Consider the following 22,696-nt stretch of genomic DNA (forward strand, 5'->3'; position numbering starts at 1 on the left):
CCAAGGATGCCAGATAGCACTAAACCTCAGATCAACAGACACGCACCTGGTGTGTGTGACAATGTCAGTCAGAGCCCCTCCCTCCAGGAACTCCATGACGACCCAGAGTTCATCTCCCACCAGGTAGCTGTTGTACATCTCCACCACGTTGTCATGGTGATAGTCCCGCATGATCACCACCTGAAGAGCACAGGAACCAGCGTTACTAAGGAGACCGTGGGTGATTACATGGCACATGACATCACTCATTACACCACTGCAAAGATATGCATGAACCGCACCCTCCATGCAGGACAAATCTTTCAAACATTAGCAAAACTCTGTAATAGCCACTATAAAAAATTATGGATCACACAACTAATAGCTTACAAATCCATTATACTGTATTCCCTGAACATCAAAAATCTTAAAGACCTTCATCTCAATTGCATTCTGTTCAAGTCAATACAGGCCCTAAAACCCCACCTCATTGAATAGCAGCTCCCGGCGCTGCTGCTTGCGCAGGTCCATCTTCTTGACAGCCACCAATTTGCCAGTGCTCTTGATGGTGGCAATGCACACAATGCCGGTGGAGCCCTCTCCGATCTTGATGTAGTGGTCCAGGTAGGTGCGCGGGTCACCTGGATCCACCACCATCTGCAGCGCGGCCCGGAACTGCTCATGGGACACCCGCTGGGGCTCCCTCTGGGGCGAGAGGGCCTGCTGTGGTGGTAGGGCAGGGGCCGGGGTGCGGGGAACGGGAGCCTTCTGCTGCTGGTGGCTGTGGGGGGGCTCAGGACCCAGGACAGGGTGGGAGGAGTGGTGGGGGTCTCCTCGTAGCTGGCCCTTCTGCGGTGCTTTTCCCCCGTCTCGGCTGGAGGCACTAGAAGGACCGTTGTGTGGCGGTGCTTCGTGTGGTCTGGCTGGCTTCAGCTCCTAGAAGGGAGAGGAAATGACACTGTATGATCAACACTTATGTCAGAGGTCTGTTAAAGACATGCGATAGAACATTAGCGGCACGCACTGGTTTCCATATCTCCCAATGTCTGGTGTTCTCCTAGCAGCCTGTCAGTACCTGGCTGGTGGGGCTCCTTCCTCCTTCACTGTCAGCGCGGGGGTAGGTGTTGAACGGCCTGCTGGTCTGTTGTGCTGTCTTTATCACCCCCTCTGTGACAGGCAGGTTAGGCATACGGATGTTGGGCCCCGAGAGAGGCCTCTTATCCCGGGGCGACTGGGGGCTGCCGTCCCTGCCCGTGTAGCTGGACTTAGGCCTCTGGTCGCTGGGACCGTCCCTGCGGACTACTTGGTCGTGGTGGTCCCGTGGGTCCGTGTCTCTGGGCTTTGGCGGGGGAGGGGGTGGGCCAGGACGCTCCCTCTCTCGGTGCCTGCTGCTTGGTTCCTGGCCCCTGGGCTGCTGCTGTGGCCTGCCGTCCTCTCGCTGAGAGCGGGGTACCCGCTGGGGCTGCCGGGGGTCTCCACTAGCTAACTGGTCCGGCCTGGGCTGCTCCCTAGTGCAACAGAGAAAAGGTAAACAGGTTGCATCTCTCTGGATTGGTGGAAACATTTCTTCAGAGCCATTTAATAGCCGAGATCTGGCCCCTACTGACGACACTGTACCTGTCTCTGATGTCTCCATAGTGATCTGGGTGGTGGTGTGGCCGGTGGGCCAGGTCCCCGTTCTCATGGCCTCCTCCCCCCGAAGATCCGGAGTCTCTGCGGGGCTGGATAGGGGGGCTGCCTCGCCTCAGGGAGTTGGAGCGGGTCACCGACATGGTATCAAACTCATCCAGCAGCCATGTCAGCGAGCCGTCCACAGCGATCTTACTACCCCGCACTATGGTCTACAGGAGGGAGAGGCAGAGACACCAAGTAAGGATGAGTTAAGATCAGACCAGTCAGGAAAAGAGAGACTTCCTGGACTGTCACAGCTTCATTCTAAAAACAGATATGATGACTGGCAGATTCTATTTTCAGTGATGTCTTTTGCCTTCGCTGCGTTTATTGTTCAGGAAAGAAGACAATCATGTTTACTGTTTATGTTCTGTGGATTCAGACTTTGATCCAAATCTGACGTACAGTAAGCTGAGACCGCTACAGTTCTGTGCTCTTTCCCATGGCCTACATACACACTGAAGGCAACAAAGACGAAACGTCTGTGTACGCTATCCCTGATCAAGTGAAAATAACTTTAAAAAACATTGAAAATGAAGTAAGAGTCATGTGACATCTTCGAGTGCATGGCCCATCACAGGTTTTTACCCTGGCATTCTCTCAAATTACAACTCAACAGAGAATGCAACAGTGAAAATATCACTTCCTGTTTGTGACACGCCCCTTTCCTCCCACATCCCATTTTGATGACCCCTGACCTTGCGGGGCTCCACCGTGGTGATGACGGTGACATCGATGAAGGGCTTGGGCCTCTTGGCTGTGTCCTCGATCAGAGACTGCCATTGCCGCGGCAGCCCCACAAACTTCTGTTCCTGCTCGTCAAAGTCTGTGTGCACGCGGTGCTCGAAGTTGGAGGGCGCCGAGATCTGGACGCGGGGCTTCTTCTTCTTAGTGAACATGGCGGCAGCTGGGCATCAGACCTGGAACACAGAGAGGAGAACAGGAGTGTATTCATTAGTGCACAGCGTGGAAAACTGTAACAAAACATTTTGCAAGGATAAAACACGTTTCTTATTTGACAATTGCAGGTTGCTCCCTTCCCGCTACAGTCTGTTTGCTTCCGTTTGTTTCCAAAAGAATACACACCAGGAATGACTTTGGAACAGCGTTAAACACATCAGCAGTTCATGATGATAACAAATGATAATACCAAGGAAGTCCTGTTCCTTTTCAATAGAGCTGAGAAGCTAACGCATCAAAACTTGATCTGTCATGTGGCCACATAGACACACTTCAGACTATAGAGCTGAAAACCTTTTCATATAGACTGACAAAATCCCACAGTGAATATCCTTTGGCAAATGCACAGAGAGACAGAGTACACAAACGTGTATGTAACCATGACAGGTTGACAGAAGTATAATTTATAGGGACATCTCCCATAAAGACAAGTAGCAGCCACTTTCTTCAGAGCCAAAACATTTATTAGTCAGGTAAGTATTACTCAGAGGTGAGCCAAGGCCCCCAGAAAAATGACTTCCCCTTTCCTTCACAAGCACATTTCCCTCTAGCTTATTTCTCTACGCTCAAACATTCTGGATTCCTTCTCTTGCTTTAGATAGAGAGGCAGCTCTCCCTGAATCCAAACACTGGGCTGCCTGCCTGCGATATGCTGCACGTTCGTGCCCACGGTCCTAGACCCACCCAAGCTGCAGGGAAGGGGTGCTTGGTGAGGGGCTGAGGGATACCGCCTGACTGGCCCATAAAGCAGAACTCACTCTGTGAGTGTTTGAAGTGTAATGGGATCATCCACCCATCTGCACAAACCTGTACAAAGGGCCAGAGATGAGGTCAACATGGGCCTTCCATTAACTATTTAAAAGCCACCATTGATGGTCAGAGTTGAACGACCAAGTCAGCATGATGACTAAACCAAATGTAAGAAATAAGGCAGCTGCTACTAAGGAAGTCGGTTGCTAGATGATTTATTTGCTTCGAAAAACTGCTAGAGGGGCTGCTAGAGGCAGCTGCTAGATGATTTATTTGCTTTGAAAAACTGCTAGAGGGGCCTCCCGTGTGACGCAGCAATCTAAGGTACTGTATCGCAGATCCGGGTTCGATCCCAGGCTGTAGCACAACCGGCTGAGATCGGGGGTCCCATAGAGCGGAGCACAATTGGCCCAGCGTTGTCCGGGTTAGGGGAGGGTTTGGCCCAGCGTTGTCCGGGTTAGGGGAGGGTTTGGCCGGGGGGGTTTTACTTGGCTCTTCGCGCTCCTACGAGTCCTTGTGGTGGGCTGACTTCTGTTGTCAGTTGAACGGTGTTTCCACCAACACATTTGTGCGGCAGGCTTCAGAGTTAAGCGATATGGTGTTAAGGAGCGCGGTTTGGCCAGTAATGTTTCGGCGGACGCATGACTCGACCTTCGCCTCCCGAACCCATTGGAGAGTTGCAGCGAAGAAAAAATTAAAATAAAAAGGTTAGATGAGTTTACGAAAACTGACTGAATGGGAAACATACTGAGCAGCAACCACAGAGCCCCACATAATTGAATCTTGCTGACAGACTTGTAAAGTGGTTTGCTGAAGCATTCGGTTGCTCCTCTGAAACCCTGCCTTAGTGGAGCCAAGCAACGAAGGGGGAAATAGTTCAACACAGCCAAGGGAAAATGATTATTCAATGTCAGAAGTTGTTTTTTTTTGGCCATCAGCAACTGCTGAGATGACAAAAACACATCCAAACTGATATTCAATAACTCGGGAGTCAGAGAGACTGACAGAATTGAGTTGCATTATGATTTGCTTGACAACTTGGGTGTCATGAAAACAGCATTAACATGGCATAGGCTTAGGATAAGTGACTGAATGAAAGCGGAAAGCACCACAAACCACATGGTGGATTTCAGGCTACAGGCAGTGCACCGGTGAGACAGGTTTGAACAGGTGAGGCCCAGCTGAGAGTGACGCAGCAGCAGGTGAAGTAGCACCTCCCCCAGAACACAGACCTCTCTCTTCCGTGTTGTACACTTCCCCCTTATGAAGCAGGTAGCAGGGGAAGAGAGAGACAAGTGTCCATGCACTCAAGACTAGACAGACGGTTTCAGTACAGAAAATAAGATGCCCCTGTGAGACCAACAGATGCACACATTTTCAACTATAACTGTGCCGATTTATCATCTCCATTTTCTTCTTCCCGTCTGTCAGTAAAGCGGTCATAAAGCCTAGCTTATATAACTACCATTCATTGATCATTTCCCTCTGTGTATGAAGAGAGTAGAGCTGCAACCACCCACGCAGTGAAGGGAAAAAAGGTGACGTTCACGACACACTATCCCGTTTATGGAGTCTCTCACATTAGCATACTATTACGCACCGGTGAGCAGTAAGAAAGGCACTTCAGGGGGAGCGTAGACCCAGATGGGTCATGGCCAAAGAGCTACTGTCTGTCCAAGCACAAGGGGTGGTCCACCAGACTCAGCCATTGGGTGTCAACTCTGTGCTGTAGCAATGCAAAACACCTAATTTGAGCTCTGTGATGGGTTAATGTGGGGCTCTCAGTCAAAGTAGTTAACATCAAAACAATTGTGCTCAGGGCAGGCCCCCTCTGGAGGAGGATAAACCGTAAGGCATGACTGACGAGGCGGCCATTCAAAAGGTAAGCCCCTCATCATTCAGACTGCACGGTCACCACACAGATCCGGACAACGGCACGTCTAGTCGTCAATTGCCTTATTCTGCTAACTCAAACGGTTTTCCTCTGTCCCATTTAGGCATACCACGCATACCATTTTACAAGGACTACACTCGAAGGTTAAATAAAGGACATGTAAACATCTCAAAACCAAAAATAGATTTATAGGTGATGACTTATTTCCAGGAAGGCTTTTTAAAGAGATACTGTAGGAGTCATTGCTAATCACTATTCCAAATGCACGCATGTCAAATATAGTAAGAGTACACACCTATATTGTATAGTACAACACATGCATGCCTTTGACATGAAACTGAATCATGTCAACTATATTCATTGCATGTCTATATGCAATGTTCAGTGTTCCCTTCTGAATTTAATGTTCCCTTCTGAATGCAAATGCAGTAGGTTGTGTCATCGCAGACCCTATGCCGGGTTCAGAGGTGACACAAAATTAGGTCACATCTTCAGGGATTTGTCTCGCCTTGTCCTGCATCCCTCTGCCTGTAGCAATCATCATTGTCAACTTATCATGATGTAGCTTAGCCTAGATGTTTGTGGGCGTGCTCCACTGTCGCACCCTTTCATTTGAAGTTTAGCCTACTGCCCAGTGATGAGTCAGAAATGCTAACTAACAGAATTCTACCCTCTAACTGAGATTCCCTGATTTAGGAAGTGCAGTGCAAACAGTGTGACCTTGGAGCCGACCCCCGATTCCAGCCAGAGTGCTTCTTATCAGGTCTTGCCTATCTGTTGTTTACCAAGTCTGGTGTTGGGGTGCAATTTGCAGCAAAACAAAACGAGGATAGGTCTATGAGCAATTACAGTAAATGTAGGAATTAAGATAAAGAGTCCCATCCACAAGCACGTGGGCTACAAGCAGTAACGATACTGACAGTGTCAGATCCAACTAAATAACTACTACACCATTGGTTTCATTACCTTGTTATGCTTTCTTTAGTGTCAAACATGTACTTAGGCTATAGCTTGTAAAAACACTACCAAAAGAGAAAACGTGTCGTTACTCTGAAAAGTATCGTTACTTCAGGGTGTAGCCTACCTCCCTCAATTTCATGAGTGTAATCCCGTTGTTTCTTATCACTTTGACAGTTGTTTACATGTGAAACAGCACTAGGGAAGTAGTCTCATGGTCGTATAGCAAAATAAAACAAAAACAGATATGAGCAGGTTTAAGAACCAAAACGTCCGATGGGAGAAAATAAGTACCATAATTCCACATGCTGGTGGTAAATATTGTGTAGATGAATGTGTAGTGAGAAAACACTGCGTTTATTACTCATGTGATGGCTGTACATAGAGCATTTGTTGGATTTGACCGCTATAATAAACGTGTTTCAAATTGATTTGAGGCTAATCTTAAGAGTGAGTTTTGACCTCAGAATACAAATGTACATTTTGCAGTCTAGATATGCTTCTCGACCGTGAGAAGTTTCAGGTTAAATTATATTCGATATTTTGAAGTAAGAATGACTATGAAAACAATGATTAACGACAGTAAAACTGCCTTTGATTTACTCACCAGAATGTCTATCCAACGCGATACAATCCACCTGATACCATTTCACGATCACGCATGAGAACAAACAAGGAAAAAAATAACCCACGCAGCCTCGCTCTGTAAGAAGACTCTCCAAAGTGAGATCAAGAAGTTATTTCCGCAGCGTTTCAAATAGGTAAAGAGCTGCTTTTAGTGCACACGCCGTATTTACCCAAAATGTACGTTATGATAAAACGACTTATGAATAACTTCTCAAGTAGAACTGTAAACCTCTAAAATCAATGTTGTAGCATTCCGATAGTTTCACTAACGCGGGCCAGTATCGTGACATCACCGGGAAACAGGGGTAAAATGAGAGTCACGTCTGACTCATTCAAATCCCGGAACGCCCACTGCCTGCGGTGTCTGTTCAATGATCACTCTTTTTACTAGTCATTATGATTGTTATGTAATCTATTATATGACACGATCAAGCTGAAAGCTTGACCTAGGCACATCAGGGGGAAACAGGAATGTTCAACTACTGGTAAATACTAATGTACTCGCATATTTATTATAGCACTGTCTTATCAATACATTAACGGCATCTTGTGAAATACCCTGAGTGACTGCTAATTTGAACAGGATTGTCAGCGGATGAACACAAGCAACCAGTGAAGAGAAAGGTTTCGGAACAAAAACACGCACTGTAGCTTCCTCCATCAAAACGGTTCATAGTGTAAGCAAATGTTGTCAAATAATTATGATGAAGCAAATGTCAAAAAGATTTGTGAAGATCCCATGACTGCCATCATAATGACTTGCTGCTAATGTGCTGGGGAACACTTGAACTAATATATATAAAATATTATTGGTCACATACACATATACAAAAGTATGTGGACACCCCATTCAAATGAGTGGATTCGGCTATTTCAGCCACACCCATTGCTGACAGGTGTATAAAAATCGAGCACACAGCCATGCAATCTCCATAGACAAACATTGACAGTAGAATGTCCTTTCTGAAGATCTTAATGACTTTCAACTTGAAACAGTCATAGGATGCCACCTTTCCAACAAGTCAGTTAATCAAATTCTCTGGCGTGATGAATCACGCTTCACCATCTGGCAGATTGATGCCAGGAGAACGCTGCCTGCCCGAGTGCATAGTGCCAACTGTAAAGTTTGGCGGAGGAGGAATAATGTTCTGGTGCTGTTTTTCATGGTTCGGGCTAGGTCCCTGAGTTCCAGTGAAGGGAAATCATAACGCAGTTTGGAACTCTGTAGTGAAGCCACTCATTTGAAGGGGTGTCCACATACTTTTGTATATAGAGTGTATTCGGAAAGTATTCAGACCCCTTGACTTGACATTTTGTTACATTACAGACTTGTGCTAAAAATGTATGAACGTTTTTTCCCCTCAGTCTTCACACAATACCCCATAATGACAAAGCAAAAACACATTTAGAGATTTTGGCAAATTTTAAAATAGAAAAACAGAAATACCTTACTTAAATAAGTATTCAGACCCTTTGCTATGCGACTCGAAATTGAGCTCAGGTGCATCCTGTTTCCATTGATCATCCTTGAAGTGTTTCTACAGCTTGATTGGAGTCCACCTGTGGTAAATTCAATTGAGTGGACATGATTTGGAAAGGCACACACCTGCCCATATAAAAAGGTCCCACAGTTGACAGTGCATGTCAGAGCAAAAAGCATGCCATCGAGTGAATTGTCCGTAGAGCTCCAAGACAGGATTGTGCCGAGGCACAGATCTGGGGAAGGGTAAAAAAAAAATGTCTACAGCATTGATGGTCCCCAAGAACAGTGGCCTCCACTCTTTAATGGAAGAAGTTTGGTACCACTAAGACTCTTCCTAGAGCTGGCCCCCCTGGCCCAAAACTGAGCAATCAGGGGAGAAGTGCCTTGGTCAAGAAGGTGACCAAGAACCCGATGGTCACTCTGACAGAACTCCAGAGTTCCTCTGTGGAAATGAGAACCCTCCAGGAGGACAACCATCTCTGCTGCACTCCACCAATCAGGCCTGTATGGGAGAGTGGCCAGACAGAAGCCACATGACAGCCCACTTGGAGTTTACCAAAAGGCACCAAGATTGAACTCTTTGCCTGAATGTCAAGCGTCACATCTGGAGGAAACCTGGCACTATCCCTACGGTGAAGCATGGTGGCAGCGTCATGCTGTGGGGATATTTTTCAGCGGCAGGGACCGGGAGACTAGTCAGGATCGAGGGAAAGATGAACAGAGCAAAGTACAGAGAAATCCTTGATGAAAACCTGCTCCAGGACCTTGGGCTGGGGCGAAGGTTCACCTTCCAACAGAAGAACGACCCTACGCACACAGCCAAGACAACGCAGGAGTGGCTTCGGGACAAGTCTCAATGTCCATGAGTGGCCCAGCCAGAGCCCGGACTGTGCAGCAACACTACCCACCTAACCTGACAGAGCTTGAGAGGATCTGCAGAGAAAAATGGGAGAAACTCCCCAAATACAGGTGTGCCATGCTTGTAGCATCATACCCAAGAAGACTGGAGGCTGTACTAGCTGCCAAAGGTGCTTCAACAAAGTACCGTGTAAAAGGTCTGAATGCTTACGTAAAATGTGATCAGTTATATATTTTTACTAAATTTGCAAAATAATTTTGCTTGGTCATTGTGGGGTATTGTGTGTAGATTGATGAAGAAAACAATTGAATCAATTTTAGAATAAGGCTGTAACATAACAAATTGTGGAAAAAGTCAAGGGGTCTGAATATATGATCTAATTTGCATAAAGTAACGTTTTCTAATTTCATAAATTGTTTCAAATTGTTAAACTCTTCAGTTTTGCGTAAAGCATGAAGATCTGTTAATAATATGACCACCCTACCTTAAATTGGGTTCAATTACTGTAATTATGTATTCCGTACGGCCTCATTTGCAAATTGAGTTCCTAATTTGTATAACTCCACTCTGGGTGAATGGTTTCCTGTTTGCTACTCAAAGCTCATCACTAAGCTAAGAATCCTGGGACTAAACACCTCCCTCTGCAACTGGATCCTGGACCTCCCGACGGGCCACCCCCAGGTTGTGAGGGTAGGTAGCAACACATCTGCCACGCTGATCCTCAACACTGGAGCTCCCCAGGGGTGCGTGCTCAGTCCACTCCCTTTTCACCCACGACTGCATGGCCAGGCACGACTCCAACACCATCATTAAGTTTGCTGACGACACAACAGTGGTAGGCCTGATCACAGACAACGACGAGACAGCCTATAGGGAGGTGGTCAGAGACCTGGCCAAGTGGTGCCAGAATAACAACCTATCCCTCAACGTAACCAAGACTAAGGAGATGATTGTGGACTACAGGAAAAGGAGGGCCGAGCACGCCTACATTCTCATCGACGGGGCTGTAATGGAGCAGGCTGAGAGCTTCAAATTCCTTGGTGTCCACAACAACAAACTAGAATGGTCCAAACACACCAAGACAGTCGTGAAGAGGGCACGACAAAGCCTATTCCCCCTCAGGAAACTAAAAAGAGTTGGCATGGGTCCTGAGATCCTCAAAAGGTTCTACAGCTGCAACATCACTGCCTGGTACGGCAATTGCTCGGCCTCTGACCGCAAGGCACTACAGAGGGTAGTACGTACGGCCCAGTACATCACTGGGGCTAAGCTGCCTGCTATCCAGGACCTCTACACCAGGGGGTGTCAGAGGAAGGCCCTACAAATTGTCAAAGACCCCAGCCACCCCAGTCATAGACTGCTCTCTCTACTACTGCATGGCAAACGGTACCTGAGTGCCAAGTCTAGGACAAAAAGGCTTCTCAACAGTTTTTACCCCCAAGCCATAAGACTCCTGAAATGGTAATCAAATGGCTACCTGGATTATTTGCAAACCCTCTTTTTACACTGCTGCTACTCTCTGTTTATCATGTATGCATTGTCACTTTAACTTTATATTCATGTACATACTACCTCAATTGGGCCGACCAATCAGTGCTCCCGCACATTGGCTAATCGGGCTATCTGCATTGTGTCCCGCAACCCACCAACCCCTCTTTTACGCTACTGCTACTCTCTGTTCATCATATATGCATAGTCACTTTAACCATATCTACATGTACATACTACCTCAATCAGCCTGACTAACCGGTGTCTGTATGTAGCCTCGCTACTTTTATAGCCTTGCTACTGTATATAGCCTGTCTTTTTTACTGTTGTTTTATTTCTTTACTTACCTATTGTTCACCTAATACCTTTTTTGCACTATTGGTTAGAGCCTGTAAGTAAGCAGTCTACACCTGTTGTATTCGGCGCATGTGACAAATAAACTTTAATTTGATTTGAATATTTAACTTGTGTTCTACAGCAACCCTGAAAATGTCATAACAATATGACCACCATCTTAAGATATGGGACTAAATGTGTTGAAATTAAGAATTCAGACAGGTGATTTGGTGCCATTTTGACATGGGATTACCATTTACCTGTCCGTGACCTTTGACTTTTTCTGATCATGTGAAAATAAGATCTCAGCAATGGTAAATCCTAACCTCATACACTAAAGTGTTCTGTGTTCCTGATAAACTGCTCTATAACATGGAATACAAAGTTTAACACCAGAAAAACATTATAATTTTGAAGGGTCAGTCATCTACATTGGATGTACAATTTAATTATTTTATCTGCAGTTATTCTTCTATCTATTCTGTTACTTTTAACATGTAAATGTTATTGGTATCTTCTGATTACAATTATTATGTCTCCTCTTAACTAAATGCAATCTATTAGATTCCAAAATGTATGTAGGTATATCTAGCTGTCCGATAACACATTCTGCACTTTGTAAAAACCCAGAGTGCATTGAGTGAATGTTGGAAATAGATCTGGGTTTCTTTCTAAACCTAGCAATGTGCATGCGGAGGACTAAGCCCCAAAAATATGTGAAGTGAACTGTCAAAAGAGTCGAGTCCGCATTTCACACTGCCCTAACCCATCTGGACAAGAGGAATACCTATGTAAGAATGCTGTTCATCGACTTCAGCTCAGCATTAAACACCATAGTACCCTCCAAACTCGTCATTAAGCTCAAGACCCTGGGTCTTGACCTCGCCCTGTGCAACTGGGTCCTGGACTTCCTGACGGGCCGCCCCCAGGTGGTGAGGGTAGGTAACATCTTCAACCCGCTGATCCTCAACACTGGGTCCCCGCAAGGGTGCGTTCTCAGCCCTCTCCTGTACACCCATGACTGCGTGGCCATGCACGCCTCGAACTCAATCATCAAGTTTGCAGACAACACTTCAGGGGTCGGCTTGATTACCAACAATGACGAGCCAGCCTATAGGGAGGAGGTGAGGGCCCTCGGAGTGTTGTGTCAGGAAAATAACCTCACACTCAATGTCAACAAAACTAAGGAGATGATCGTGGACTTCATGAAACAGCAGAGGGAGCAGCCCCCTATCCACATCGACGGGACAGTAGTGGAGAAGGTGGACATTTAAGTTCCTCGTCGTACACATCACGGACAAACTGAAATGGTCCACCCACACAGATAGCGTGATGAAGAAGGCGCAGCAGCGCCTCCTCAACCTCAGGAGGCTGAAGAAATTCAGCTTGTCACCAAAAACAATCAAACTTTTACAGGTGCACAATCGAGAGCATCCTGTCAGGCTGTATCATCGCCTGGTACGGCAACTGCTCCGCCCACAACTGTAAGGCTCTCCAGAGGGTAGTGAGTAGAGGTCGACTGATTAATCGGAACGGCCGAATCGGAAGGGCCGATTTCAAGTTTTTAATAATCGGTAAATCGTTTTTTTTTAACACCTTTATTTAACTAGGCAAGTCAGTTAAGAACACATTCTTATTTTCAATGACGGCCTAGGACCGGTGGGTTAACGGACTTGTTCAGGGGCAGAACGATATTTTTACCTTGTCAGCTCGGGGATTCGTTTTTGCAACCTTCCGGTAACTAGTCCAACGCTCTAACCACCTGCCTTACATTGCACTCCACGAGGAGCCTGCGTGGCAGACTGACTGACTTACCTGTTACGTGAGGGCAGCAAGAAGCCAAGATAAGTTTAATGCTAGCTAGTAACTTATCTTATAAAAACAATCAATCATAATCACTAGTTAACTACACATGGTTGATGATATTACTAGTTTATCTAGTGTGTCCTGCGTTGCATATAATTGATGCGGTGCCTGTTAATTTCTCATTGAATCACAGCCTACTTCGACAAACAGGTAAAGATTTAACAAACAGGCATTTGCGAAAAAAGCACTGTCGTTGCACCAATGTACCTAACCATAAACATCAACAACATCAACAACACCTTTCTTTAAAATCAATACACAAGTATATATATTTTAAACCTGCATATTTAGTTAATATTGCCTGCTAACATGAATTTCTTATAACTAGGGAAATTGTGTCACTTCTCTTGCGTTCCGTGCAAGCAGTCAGGGTATATGCAGCAGTTTGGGCCGCCTGGCTCATTGCGAACTGTGTGAAATCCATTTTTTCCTAACAAAGGCCGTAATTAATTTGCCAGAATTGTACATAATTATGACATAACATTGAAGGTTGTGCAATGGAACAGCAATATTTAGACTTATGGATGACATCCGTTAGAAAAAATACGGAACGGTAAATGTATCACTAACCACTTTAAACAATGCCACTTTATATAATGTTTACATACACTACATCTTACATTACTCATCTCATATGTATATACTGTACTCTATACCATCTACTGCATCTTGCCTATGCCGTTCGGCCATCGCGCATTCATATATTTTTATGTACATATTCTTATTCATTCCTTTACACTTGTGTGTGTATAAGGTAGTTGTTGTGAAATTGCTAGGTTAGATTACTTGTTAGATATTACTGCATGGTCGGAACTAGAAGCACAAGCATTTCGCTACACTCACATTAACATCTGCTAACCATGTGTATGTGACATAAAATTTGATTTGATTTAATATATTGTTGTCTCTACCATCTTGCCCTTTGTGCTGTTGTCTGTGCCCAATAATGTTTGTACCATGTTTTGTTGCTACCATGCTGTGTTGTCATGTGTTGCTGCCTTGCTATGTTGTCTTAGGTCTCTTTATGCTGTGTTGTCGCGATGTGTGTTTTGTCCTATATTTTATTTTTAATCCCCGCAGGAGGTCATTTGGTAGACTGTCATTGTAAATAAGAATTTGTTCTTAACTGATTTGCCTAGTTAAATAAACAAATGGCAAGGGGTAGTGTGGATATAAAGAGAACAGTTCTCTATATGGGAAAAACAACAACAATGCAATGTGAATGGGGCTTGACATGTCCGATACTAACCAATCCAGAAGCTGGGTTCAAACAAAGCCCTTGCTGCCTTAGCCAATCCATGCAGACTTCCAGGTCTGGCTGAGGAATGTGCAAAGGTCAATGATAAAGGAGGGAATGTGAGCTTCCACTGGGATACGGGTCAGTCGGTTCAAAGTGCTTTGATAGCCAACACTACATTTGAAATAACCTGTCCGTCTGGACTTTGACAGTCAGAGAGAAGGGCCTCCCTAAAACTCTCAAATACAAGCTGTCACATGTCAAGAAAAAGAGAGAACTATGAGATTCATTTCCTAAGCTTCCAGCTTGCAACTCAATAGTCGTAATAATTGTTCTCTTTAGTTGAGCCTAAAGCACACTGCAGAGGTTGACAAGCCAGGCTTTCATTGCATAACGACTCGGGTGCTATTCAAACATCTTGTCAAACTACGCTAACAAGCATGTTTGACATATCAAGCTATGCTGATTCAGTTTAGGAACAAAACAATGACATTTCAAATGAGGAGAGTTCGTGTTAACGGAATCGGTCAATCAAGTTAAAGGTAGAGTCAGCGATTCATGAACTAAACAACAGTATCGGGCTGACCTCCACAACAACTAAGAGCAACAAGAGTGAGGCTAAACTCCTCTGCTGTTTTTGTCCAGCTGCGGTCACGTTGTAGCTTAGTGAAGCGGACCCATGCACATGCTCAGCTACTCTGCATAATCTCGCATTGCATTAATTTACAATATCTGCAATTCATCTTGCAGCTTGTGGTCACGTCACACCGCTGATCGCCACATGTGATCGTAACAAAACTGCCCCTTCCACCCAGTCTGTCTGCAGTTGATGCCGAGCCATCCTTAAAAACAAACCCAAAAAGTTGACTCATACAATGTGATGACAAACTTGCCAGGTGACAAGGAAGAGGAAGTAATGAATTAGGCAACTGCTATGAGAGTTGTGTTGCGAGAGATATGTCACAGTAGGTAATTGTGCTGCTGGGCCCAGGAACTAGTTGGCTTGACTAGAGCAGGGGTGGGGAATCTCCAGTCCTCGGAGTCCTGATTTGTGTCACTTTTGTCCCAGCTAACACACCTAATAATAATCACGACCTTCAGTTTAGAATGCAATTAGTTTAAATCAACTGTGTTTGCTACAGATGGGGAAAAAGTGTGACACCACTCCGGCCCCTCGAGGACAGGAGATATCCATCCCTACTTTAACCCTCCATCTCTTCAGTGCAAACAGCAAACCACACAAAGCCCAGCAGCACATGGAGGGCTGCACCTCAACGTATTAGGTCCACATCAAAAAGGACCTGGGAGAAATCACAGCAAACAGTAGAGATGAAAAAATAAACCAAACTCTTCAACCAACAGCCTCCAATTTCAAAGAAGCTCCGTTTAGGGGGGGGGGGGGGTGAACATAGATGTATGAATCTTACACACTGTAATTGGCAAAGTAATGTTGCCGTGCTTAGCCCTGTAATTAGCCTATGGTATGTTACCATCATCAAAACAATTATGAAGTCATACTGTCAAGCACTTGTATGATCACATGTAAATATTGAGGTAAAAATTGGGTCCCCTAGGCTAATATCTAGCTTGTGCAGAACAGCTTGGAAAGTTTGGTGTGAAATAGAAAAATAAATGGATGACATTAGTATCAAAATGGCAACGCTGTCTTTGCTCAGTCTGCACAATCAGTGTCGGTTTTTTTCATGCCTACAGCGGCAGGGCCTATTCACCGGCAGGAACAAAAACACTGCCTCATTCACTTAGAATATTCCAGGTTTATGCGACAGGTAGCCTAGTGGTTAGAGAGTTGGGCCAGTAACCCAAAAATTTGCTGGATCTAATCCCCGAGCTGACAAGGTAAAAATCTGTAATTCTGCCCCTGAACAAGGCAGTTAACCCACTGTTCCTAGGCTGTCATTGTAAATAAGAATTTGTTCTGACTTGCCTAGTTAAATAAAGGTTAAATCAAATAAATATGCCTGCATAATGCAACAGCACCTTTTTCTTGTTTTGCAACCACAATTCATTATATTCTCTCATTGTGCAACAGTTAAAGCAGAGGGGAAATGTGGCCAGCCCATTACCCACAATCCCCCACCAAGCTGTGTACACAAGAACTTTCTATTACCAGGCAAGCAGGTCCTAGCTTGATTGTGGACCTCTCTGATTGAAACGATTACACATTGCAAACATGGAAAACAATTCACTGTACTGTGTGTAGCCTACAGTCTACTACACTGAGCCTATATTACAGTCAGCATGACCTACACAGACAGGGCTTTGTTTAAGAGACATAGATGACAAGAGATTCCCAATGCCATCACTCTTACCCACACAGTGACATATCAGCCTTATCTGAAAACAATGCCAGCCAGCTGCAATCGCTGCTTAAAGGAAATATGAAACTGAAATGCAGAGTATGATAATGTGAAGCCAAGAGAAGCTGAAGAGATGACCAGTCCACACATTCAGTCCACACATTCAGGACTACAGCATAATATCCTCTGATCACTCTCCCCCTCATTGAGACTGAGTTGCTCAGAAGAGAGTGAGGTAGGACTCAGAAAGCGAGACAGGAATGTGCGAGCAAGAGAGAGAGAGAAGCGCAACTGATGAGAAAGTGAGTCCATTAGATTCTGTGTCTTATAAAATTATAATCAGAGAGAGAAAGTGAGTTAAAGACTCAACGAGGGATTGACTGTCTAGTTGAAAGTTGGAGTGAGGCACCTCCCTGGGTCAGATGAAAACATTTTAATAGCCAAATGGTGAGGCATGGTGTGAAAATACAGTAGTAGCTGTGCTAAAGCCCTTCAAATGAAAAGTTGACTCCACTTTTCGCCTGGGGCGGAGGGGAGAGAGAGGGCTCCTAAAAAAAGATAGAACATGTAGGCCTACAGGGTGTGGAATAGTAGTGGGAGGAAAAAAAGCAAAGCACATCATTAGAGGCTAGCCTACATTACTTTGGTAGCTGAAATTAGAAGATTTCACACATAATGGCCCTGAACATCTGTACATACACTGGAAGTCTGGTTTTAGGACTAGTCTAGGTACTACATGTTGTGTGGATGAGTTAAACCTGAGCTTGTTTATAAGTGGACTACGAACATGACCAATGAATGCACGTAGGCCGTTCTCTATAAAATCAGCACTAGAGGCTACTTGATGCCTTCCATTTCTCTTTCCGAATCCTCTACTGGAAACGATTTATACAGCTGTGTTTTTCTCCCCTATGGAGGCAACCTTCGGGCTCAGATCAAAAGAACGACAACATGCCGTCCGTGATCATGTGGACCCAGTGTGGCCTCTGATCTAGGGTCTCTCAACTACAACGTCACACTGCCGCCCCACTCCACTCTCTGTTCTCTACTAAAAAGGGGATTTATGCAGGCAGAAAAAAAAGGAAAATGAGAGATGGAGTTAATTGAAGCCTCCTGTTAGAAAGAGTTGGTCTATACATAACCACCCCCCAAAAATACATCTGAGAACACAGAGAAGTAATAAAATGTATTTTCTACTCTACCAGCGAAAGCATAGGCCAGGCGTCCTTTGGTCTCAATTAGAGGTTGACTGATTAATCGGCATGGCCGATGTCAAGTTTTCACAACAATTGGTAATCTGCATTTTTGGACGCCAATTATAGACAATTACGGTCGATTACATTGCATTCCACGAAGGAAACTGCGTGGCAGGCTGACCACCTTGTTACGTTGTGCAGCAAGGAGCCAAGGTAAGTTGCTAGCTAGCATTAAAAACTGATCTTATAAAAACAATCAATCCTCACTAGTTAACTACACATGGTTGATGATATTACTAGTTTAACTAGCTTGTCCTGCATTGCATTTAATCAATACGGTGCCTGTTAATTTATCATCGAATCACAACCTACTTCGCAAAACAGGTGATGATTTAACAAAACCACAATCGTTGCACAAATGTACCTAACCATCAATGCCTTTCTTAAAATCAATACACAGAAGTATATATTTTTAAACCTGCATATTTAGTTAAAAGAAATTCATGTTAGCTGGCAATATTAACTAGGGAAATTGTGCCACTGCTCTTGCGTTCATTGCATGCAGAGTCAGGGTATATGCAACAGTTTAGGCCGCCTGGCTTGTTGCGAACAAATTTGCCAGAATTATGACATAATATTGAAGGTTGTGCAATGTAACAGCAATATTTAGACTTAGGGTTGCCACCCATTCAATAAAAAAAACGGAACAGTTCCGTATTTCACTGAATGAATAAACGTTTTCAAAATGATAGTTTCCGGATTTGACCATATTAATGACCAAAGGCTTGTTCATTATATTATAATTAAGTCTATGATTTGATATTTGATAGAGCAGTCTGACTGAACTGTGGTAGGCAGCAGCAGGCTCGTAGGCATTCATTCAAACTTTACTGCGTTTGCCAGCAGCTCTTAGCAATGCTTGAAGCACAGCACTGTTTATGACTTCAAGCCTATCAACTCCCGAGATTAGGCTGGCAATACTATAGTGCCTATAAGAACACCCAATAGTCAAGGTATATGAAATACATATGGTATAGAGAGAAATAGTCGATGCGTCATAATTCCTATATTAACTACAACCTAAAACTTAACTGGGAAAATTGAAGAACTGGGAATATTGAACCACCAGCTCTCATATGTTCTGAGCAAGGAACTTAAACGTTAGCTTTTTACATGGCACATATTGCACTTTTACTTTCTTCTCCAACACTGTGTGTTTGCATTACTTGAACAAAAGTGAGCATGTTTCATTATTTATTTGAGACTAAATAGATGATGTATTATATTAAGTTCAAATAAGTGTTCATTCAGTATTGTTGCAATTGTTATTATTACACACACACATATATATAAAAATGTAATAATCGGCCGATTAATTGTCATTGGCTTTTTTTGGTCCTCCAATAAATCGGTATCGGTGTAGAAAAATCATAATCGGTCGGACAACTCTAGTCTCAATGTGATTTAAATAATTAGTTTCTTATTTTATTTGCTTCCATTCCAAAACTCTCAGAATTCATGGGGAAAAAATGTGCCTATGCCACACAAAAATGCTTATCAGAAATGTGTTGGTTCTGATAAATAGCCACATATCACAGTGGTTTTTGGGTAAACAAACTAAAAACACTGTTTCTGGGCAGCATGTAGATACCCTGTCAATCTCCTAACACAAAACTGGGACGAGCTTAATAACTTGACACAGACTAGGTGGGGGAACACATTAGTCATGACTATTCCAAAACTCCTTACAGCTTATCACTGCGTCTGTTGATCTCTAACATCCATCCCTAACAAACAGATTGTGTGGTGGTACAGAGCTGTTGGGGTGACTGGGTGTAGTGTAGGTCTTTGTTTGGGTAGAGTGCAGGGGTTCCGTCTGTGACCCTCAGCAGTACTCAGACATGCCAGGAATGTGTGGAGTGCCCGACACTGATCACACAACCCTGCTTACTTGCACCCTGTCACACCAGCACTAAACATTTATCAGCTGCCAAGTCCCCAAAAGTAAGGATGGAAAGAGAGAGGTTGTCTACACTTGACACTTACATGTAACTTCTGCTATCAGAATATGAAGATCGCATTGAAATGTCGCTTTGGGGTGTGATGGGTGTTCAGATCCGGCTGACCATCTCAGGTGGTCAGGGATGCATTGTGTGCGGATTTCTCCTCAGTCTAGACGCAATCCGGCTACCGAAAGCGCAAACAGTGGGCAGAATCATCAGCACTCTTCCCACAAGTATTAAAAAAAAAACTAATGTTTTGGACCAAGAGACACCTTCTCACTATAACTTTGGAGGAAATACATTCCTAGCGTGTGAGGAACATGTTTGCTGGCCTCAAATGCTAGCCAGCTCACTAATACTTCGAATAAATACTTTGTTTGGCTACAGTTACACTAACCCGTTTGCAATCCCTTTAGTGTTATTTGCTAGTTTGCTGGCTAGCTACAGAGATTAGCTGGCTAGTTAGCTAGAGTAGTTGGCTAATGCCATCAGCTGTTGTGTTATCATATGTTGCCTATTCCACCATTTGTGGAATTCATACTGACATCTGTATATAGCACAGGAAAAGGGAATAAGGACACACTGTGGACACGGTAGACATATTTAAATGTAGCAGCATGACACGTTCAGAATTCCATGATCAGAACTCTGATCAGAATTCAAAAGCTTCATGAACTGTCGAGAGAGAGAGAGAGTTCAGGATTAGAGTTGTACAGGGCTAGAGTTCAGGATTTCATAGATTAGATAAATAATAATAATTTGGTGGGTGCTTACATTTGTACTATTTTACACAAGTACAAATGTGTATTGTGTGAGAATTGGACATTTGTTTTTGCATATCCCACTGAGACACAGTTGGAGAGTGGGGTCACGGCCAGGGATCAGTCATTATTGATAGCCACTCCAGAGCAATTAGGGTTAAGTACCTTACTCAAAAGGCATAGAGATTTTTCACCTAGTCGGCTCGGGGATTCAAACCAGCGAACAGTTTTACCTGCTGCCTGGTTCTGATTACAAGAAAGATTAAATAAGGCCATAATACAAGGCCTGAATTCTTCAGTAGAGCAGATAGCTAGATTAGACTGCAGCTAACATCAAAGGTCTCTGGATAGAACCTCAATCTTGATTTTCCAAACAAAGTAATTGCTGCTCCTAGTCCAACTTTGTGTTATTGACTGTACTTTAGTTTATCCCACGTGTAACTGTGTTTTTTTTGTCGTACTGCTTTGCTTTATCTTGGCCAGGTCGCAGTTGTAAATTAAAACTTGTTCTCAACTGGCCTACCTGGTTAAATAAAGGTGAAATAAATAAACTATACTACAGCACAGCAGACTACTCACATCACTTAGCTCCCCTAGGGCGTTTGAATAGAAGGAGCAAGCTAGCAAAATCATTGTTTCTCAGCACAACAGCTACTTTGAGGTACACGGTTTCTACCTATAGCAGTGGATTACTAGCATACCTTAACCAATGTAATGTTTGTTAGTTTACCAGTTGGATTGGTCAACTCAATAACTAAGCTAGTTTAGAGGTTCTTATTGGCCGATAACGTTAGCTAGTTGCTATATTTTTACAATGAAAGAGTAGACTAACGTTAGCTCGTGACTCATTTCACTGAGTTTCAAGACCCATTATGAATGACTTTATATTGCATAAAGTTACTCTTATTCTAAAAAAGTTCGTTTTTGGTTCACTAGCCAAACAAACAAACTAGCAGCTAGCTAGTATTAATGGTAGCAAGTTGCTAACGTAGCTAGCTAAACTTAGTTTAGATAACAAACGTCAAGTCAGTAGGCATAGCTGAATGAATGAAAGACAAATGATCCGTGTCATAATTACCTTAAGTGTCCTTCGTGCACCGCTAAAATGGATAACGTGGATAAATAGTTTATTGATTCGCTTAATAAAAGAAGCTGCCCAAAACTCTGTAATATTAGCCGAAGTCTCACTTTCCCGTCTTCATACTGAGGCTGCTGGTGGTAACACTACATCCGGGGAGCTGCTCCGTAGCAACCAATACTACCATGCTTGATTGATTCACTGAATGATTGTATTGTTTCATTGAAATGACATCAGGCACTATTAACCTTGCCAAAATCACAGTTGGTTTAACACCGAAAGAAGGGTAATGACTAGGGAGTTCAGCATGGTTGCCCCAAAGCCATTCATTTATACAGTGCCAGTTAAAAGTTTGGACACACCTACTCATTCAAGGGGTTTTCTTTATTTTACTATTTTCTACATTGTAAAATAATAGTGAAGACCTCAAAACTATAAAATAACATCTATGGAATTATGTAGTAACCAAAAAAGTGTTTTAAACAAATCAAAATATATTTTATATTTGAGATTCTTCAAAGTGGCCACCCTTTGCATTGATGACTCTTGGCATTCTCTCAACCAGCTTAACCTGGAATGCTATTCCAACTGTCTTGAAGGAGTTCCCACATATGCTGAGCACTTGTTGGCTGCTTTTCCTTCACTCTGTGGTCTAACTCATCCCAAATCATCTCAATTGGTTTGATGTCGGGTGATTGTGGAGGCCAGGTTATCTGATGCAGCACTCCATCACTTTCCTTCCTTGTCAAATAGCCCTTTCACAGCCTGGAGGTGTTGGGTCATTGTGCTGTTGAATAACAAATGATAGTCCCACTAAACCCAAACCAGATGGGATGGTGAATCGCTACAGAATTCTGTGGTAGCCATGTTGGTTAAGTGTGCCTTGAATTCTAAATACATCACAGACAGTGTCACCAGCAAAGCACTCCCACACGATCACACCTCCTCCGCCGTGCTTCACGGTGGGAACCACACATGCGGAGATCATCCATTCACCTACTCTGCGTCTCACAAAGACACAGCGGCTGGATCCAAAAATCTACAATTTTGACTTATCAGACCAAAGGACACATTTCCCCCTGTCTAATGTCCATTGCTCGTGTTTCTTGGCCCAAGCAAATCTCTTCTTCTTGTTGGTTTCCTTTAGTAGTGGTTTCTTTGCAGCAATTTGACCATGAAGGTCTGATTCACACAGTCTCCTCTGAACAGTTGATGTTGAGCTGTGTCTTTTAC

General features: G+C 43.9%; 1 protein-coding gene across 2 annotated transcripts in view; it reads right to left on the minus strand.

Annotated features, from left to right (window-relative positions):
* Nucleotides 1-21,595, minus strand: part of LOC139382506 (serine/threonine-protein kinase PAK 4-like) — a 28,687-nt gene extending 7,092 nt beyond the window's left edge. Inside the window, exons 1-6 of one of the 2 annotated variants that reach the window (XM_071126596.1) lie at nucleotides 21,464-21,595; nucleotides 2,349-2,570; nucleotides 1,597-1,820; nucleotides 1,055-1,487; nucleotides 466-915; nucleotides 47-180 (exon numbers count right to left, since the gene is read on the minus strand). In XM_071126596.1, coding sequence (XP_070982697.1) covers nucleotides 47-180; nucleotides 466-915; nucleotides 1,055-1,487; nucleotides 1,597-1,820; nucleotides 2,349-2,549 — 1,442 coding nt within the window. In that variant the 5' untranslated portion in view covers nucleotides 2,550-2,570; nucleotides 21,464-21,595. Of the gene's footprint in view, nucleotides 1-46; nucleotides 181-465; nucleotides 916-1,054; nucleotides 1,488-1,596; nucleotides 1,821-2,348; nucleotides 2,571-6,818; nucleotides 7,104-21,463 lie in introns of those variants that run through there. The other variant, XM_071126597.1, reaches the window with a different exon arrangement.
* Nucleotides 21,596-22,696: the final 1,101 nt, after the last annotated feature.

Source organism: Oncorhynchus clarkii, chromosome 24 (genome assembly GCF_045791955.1).
Source record: "Oncorhynchus clarkii lewisi isolate Uvic-CL-2024 chromosome 24, UVic_Ocla_1.0, whole genome shotgun sequence".
Classification (NCBI taxonomy): domain Eukaryota; kingdom Metazoa; phylum Chordata; class Actinopteri; order Salmoniformes; family Salmonidae; genus Oncorhynchus; species Oncorhynchus clarkii.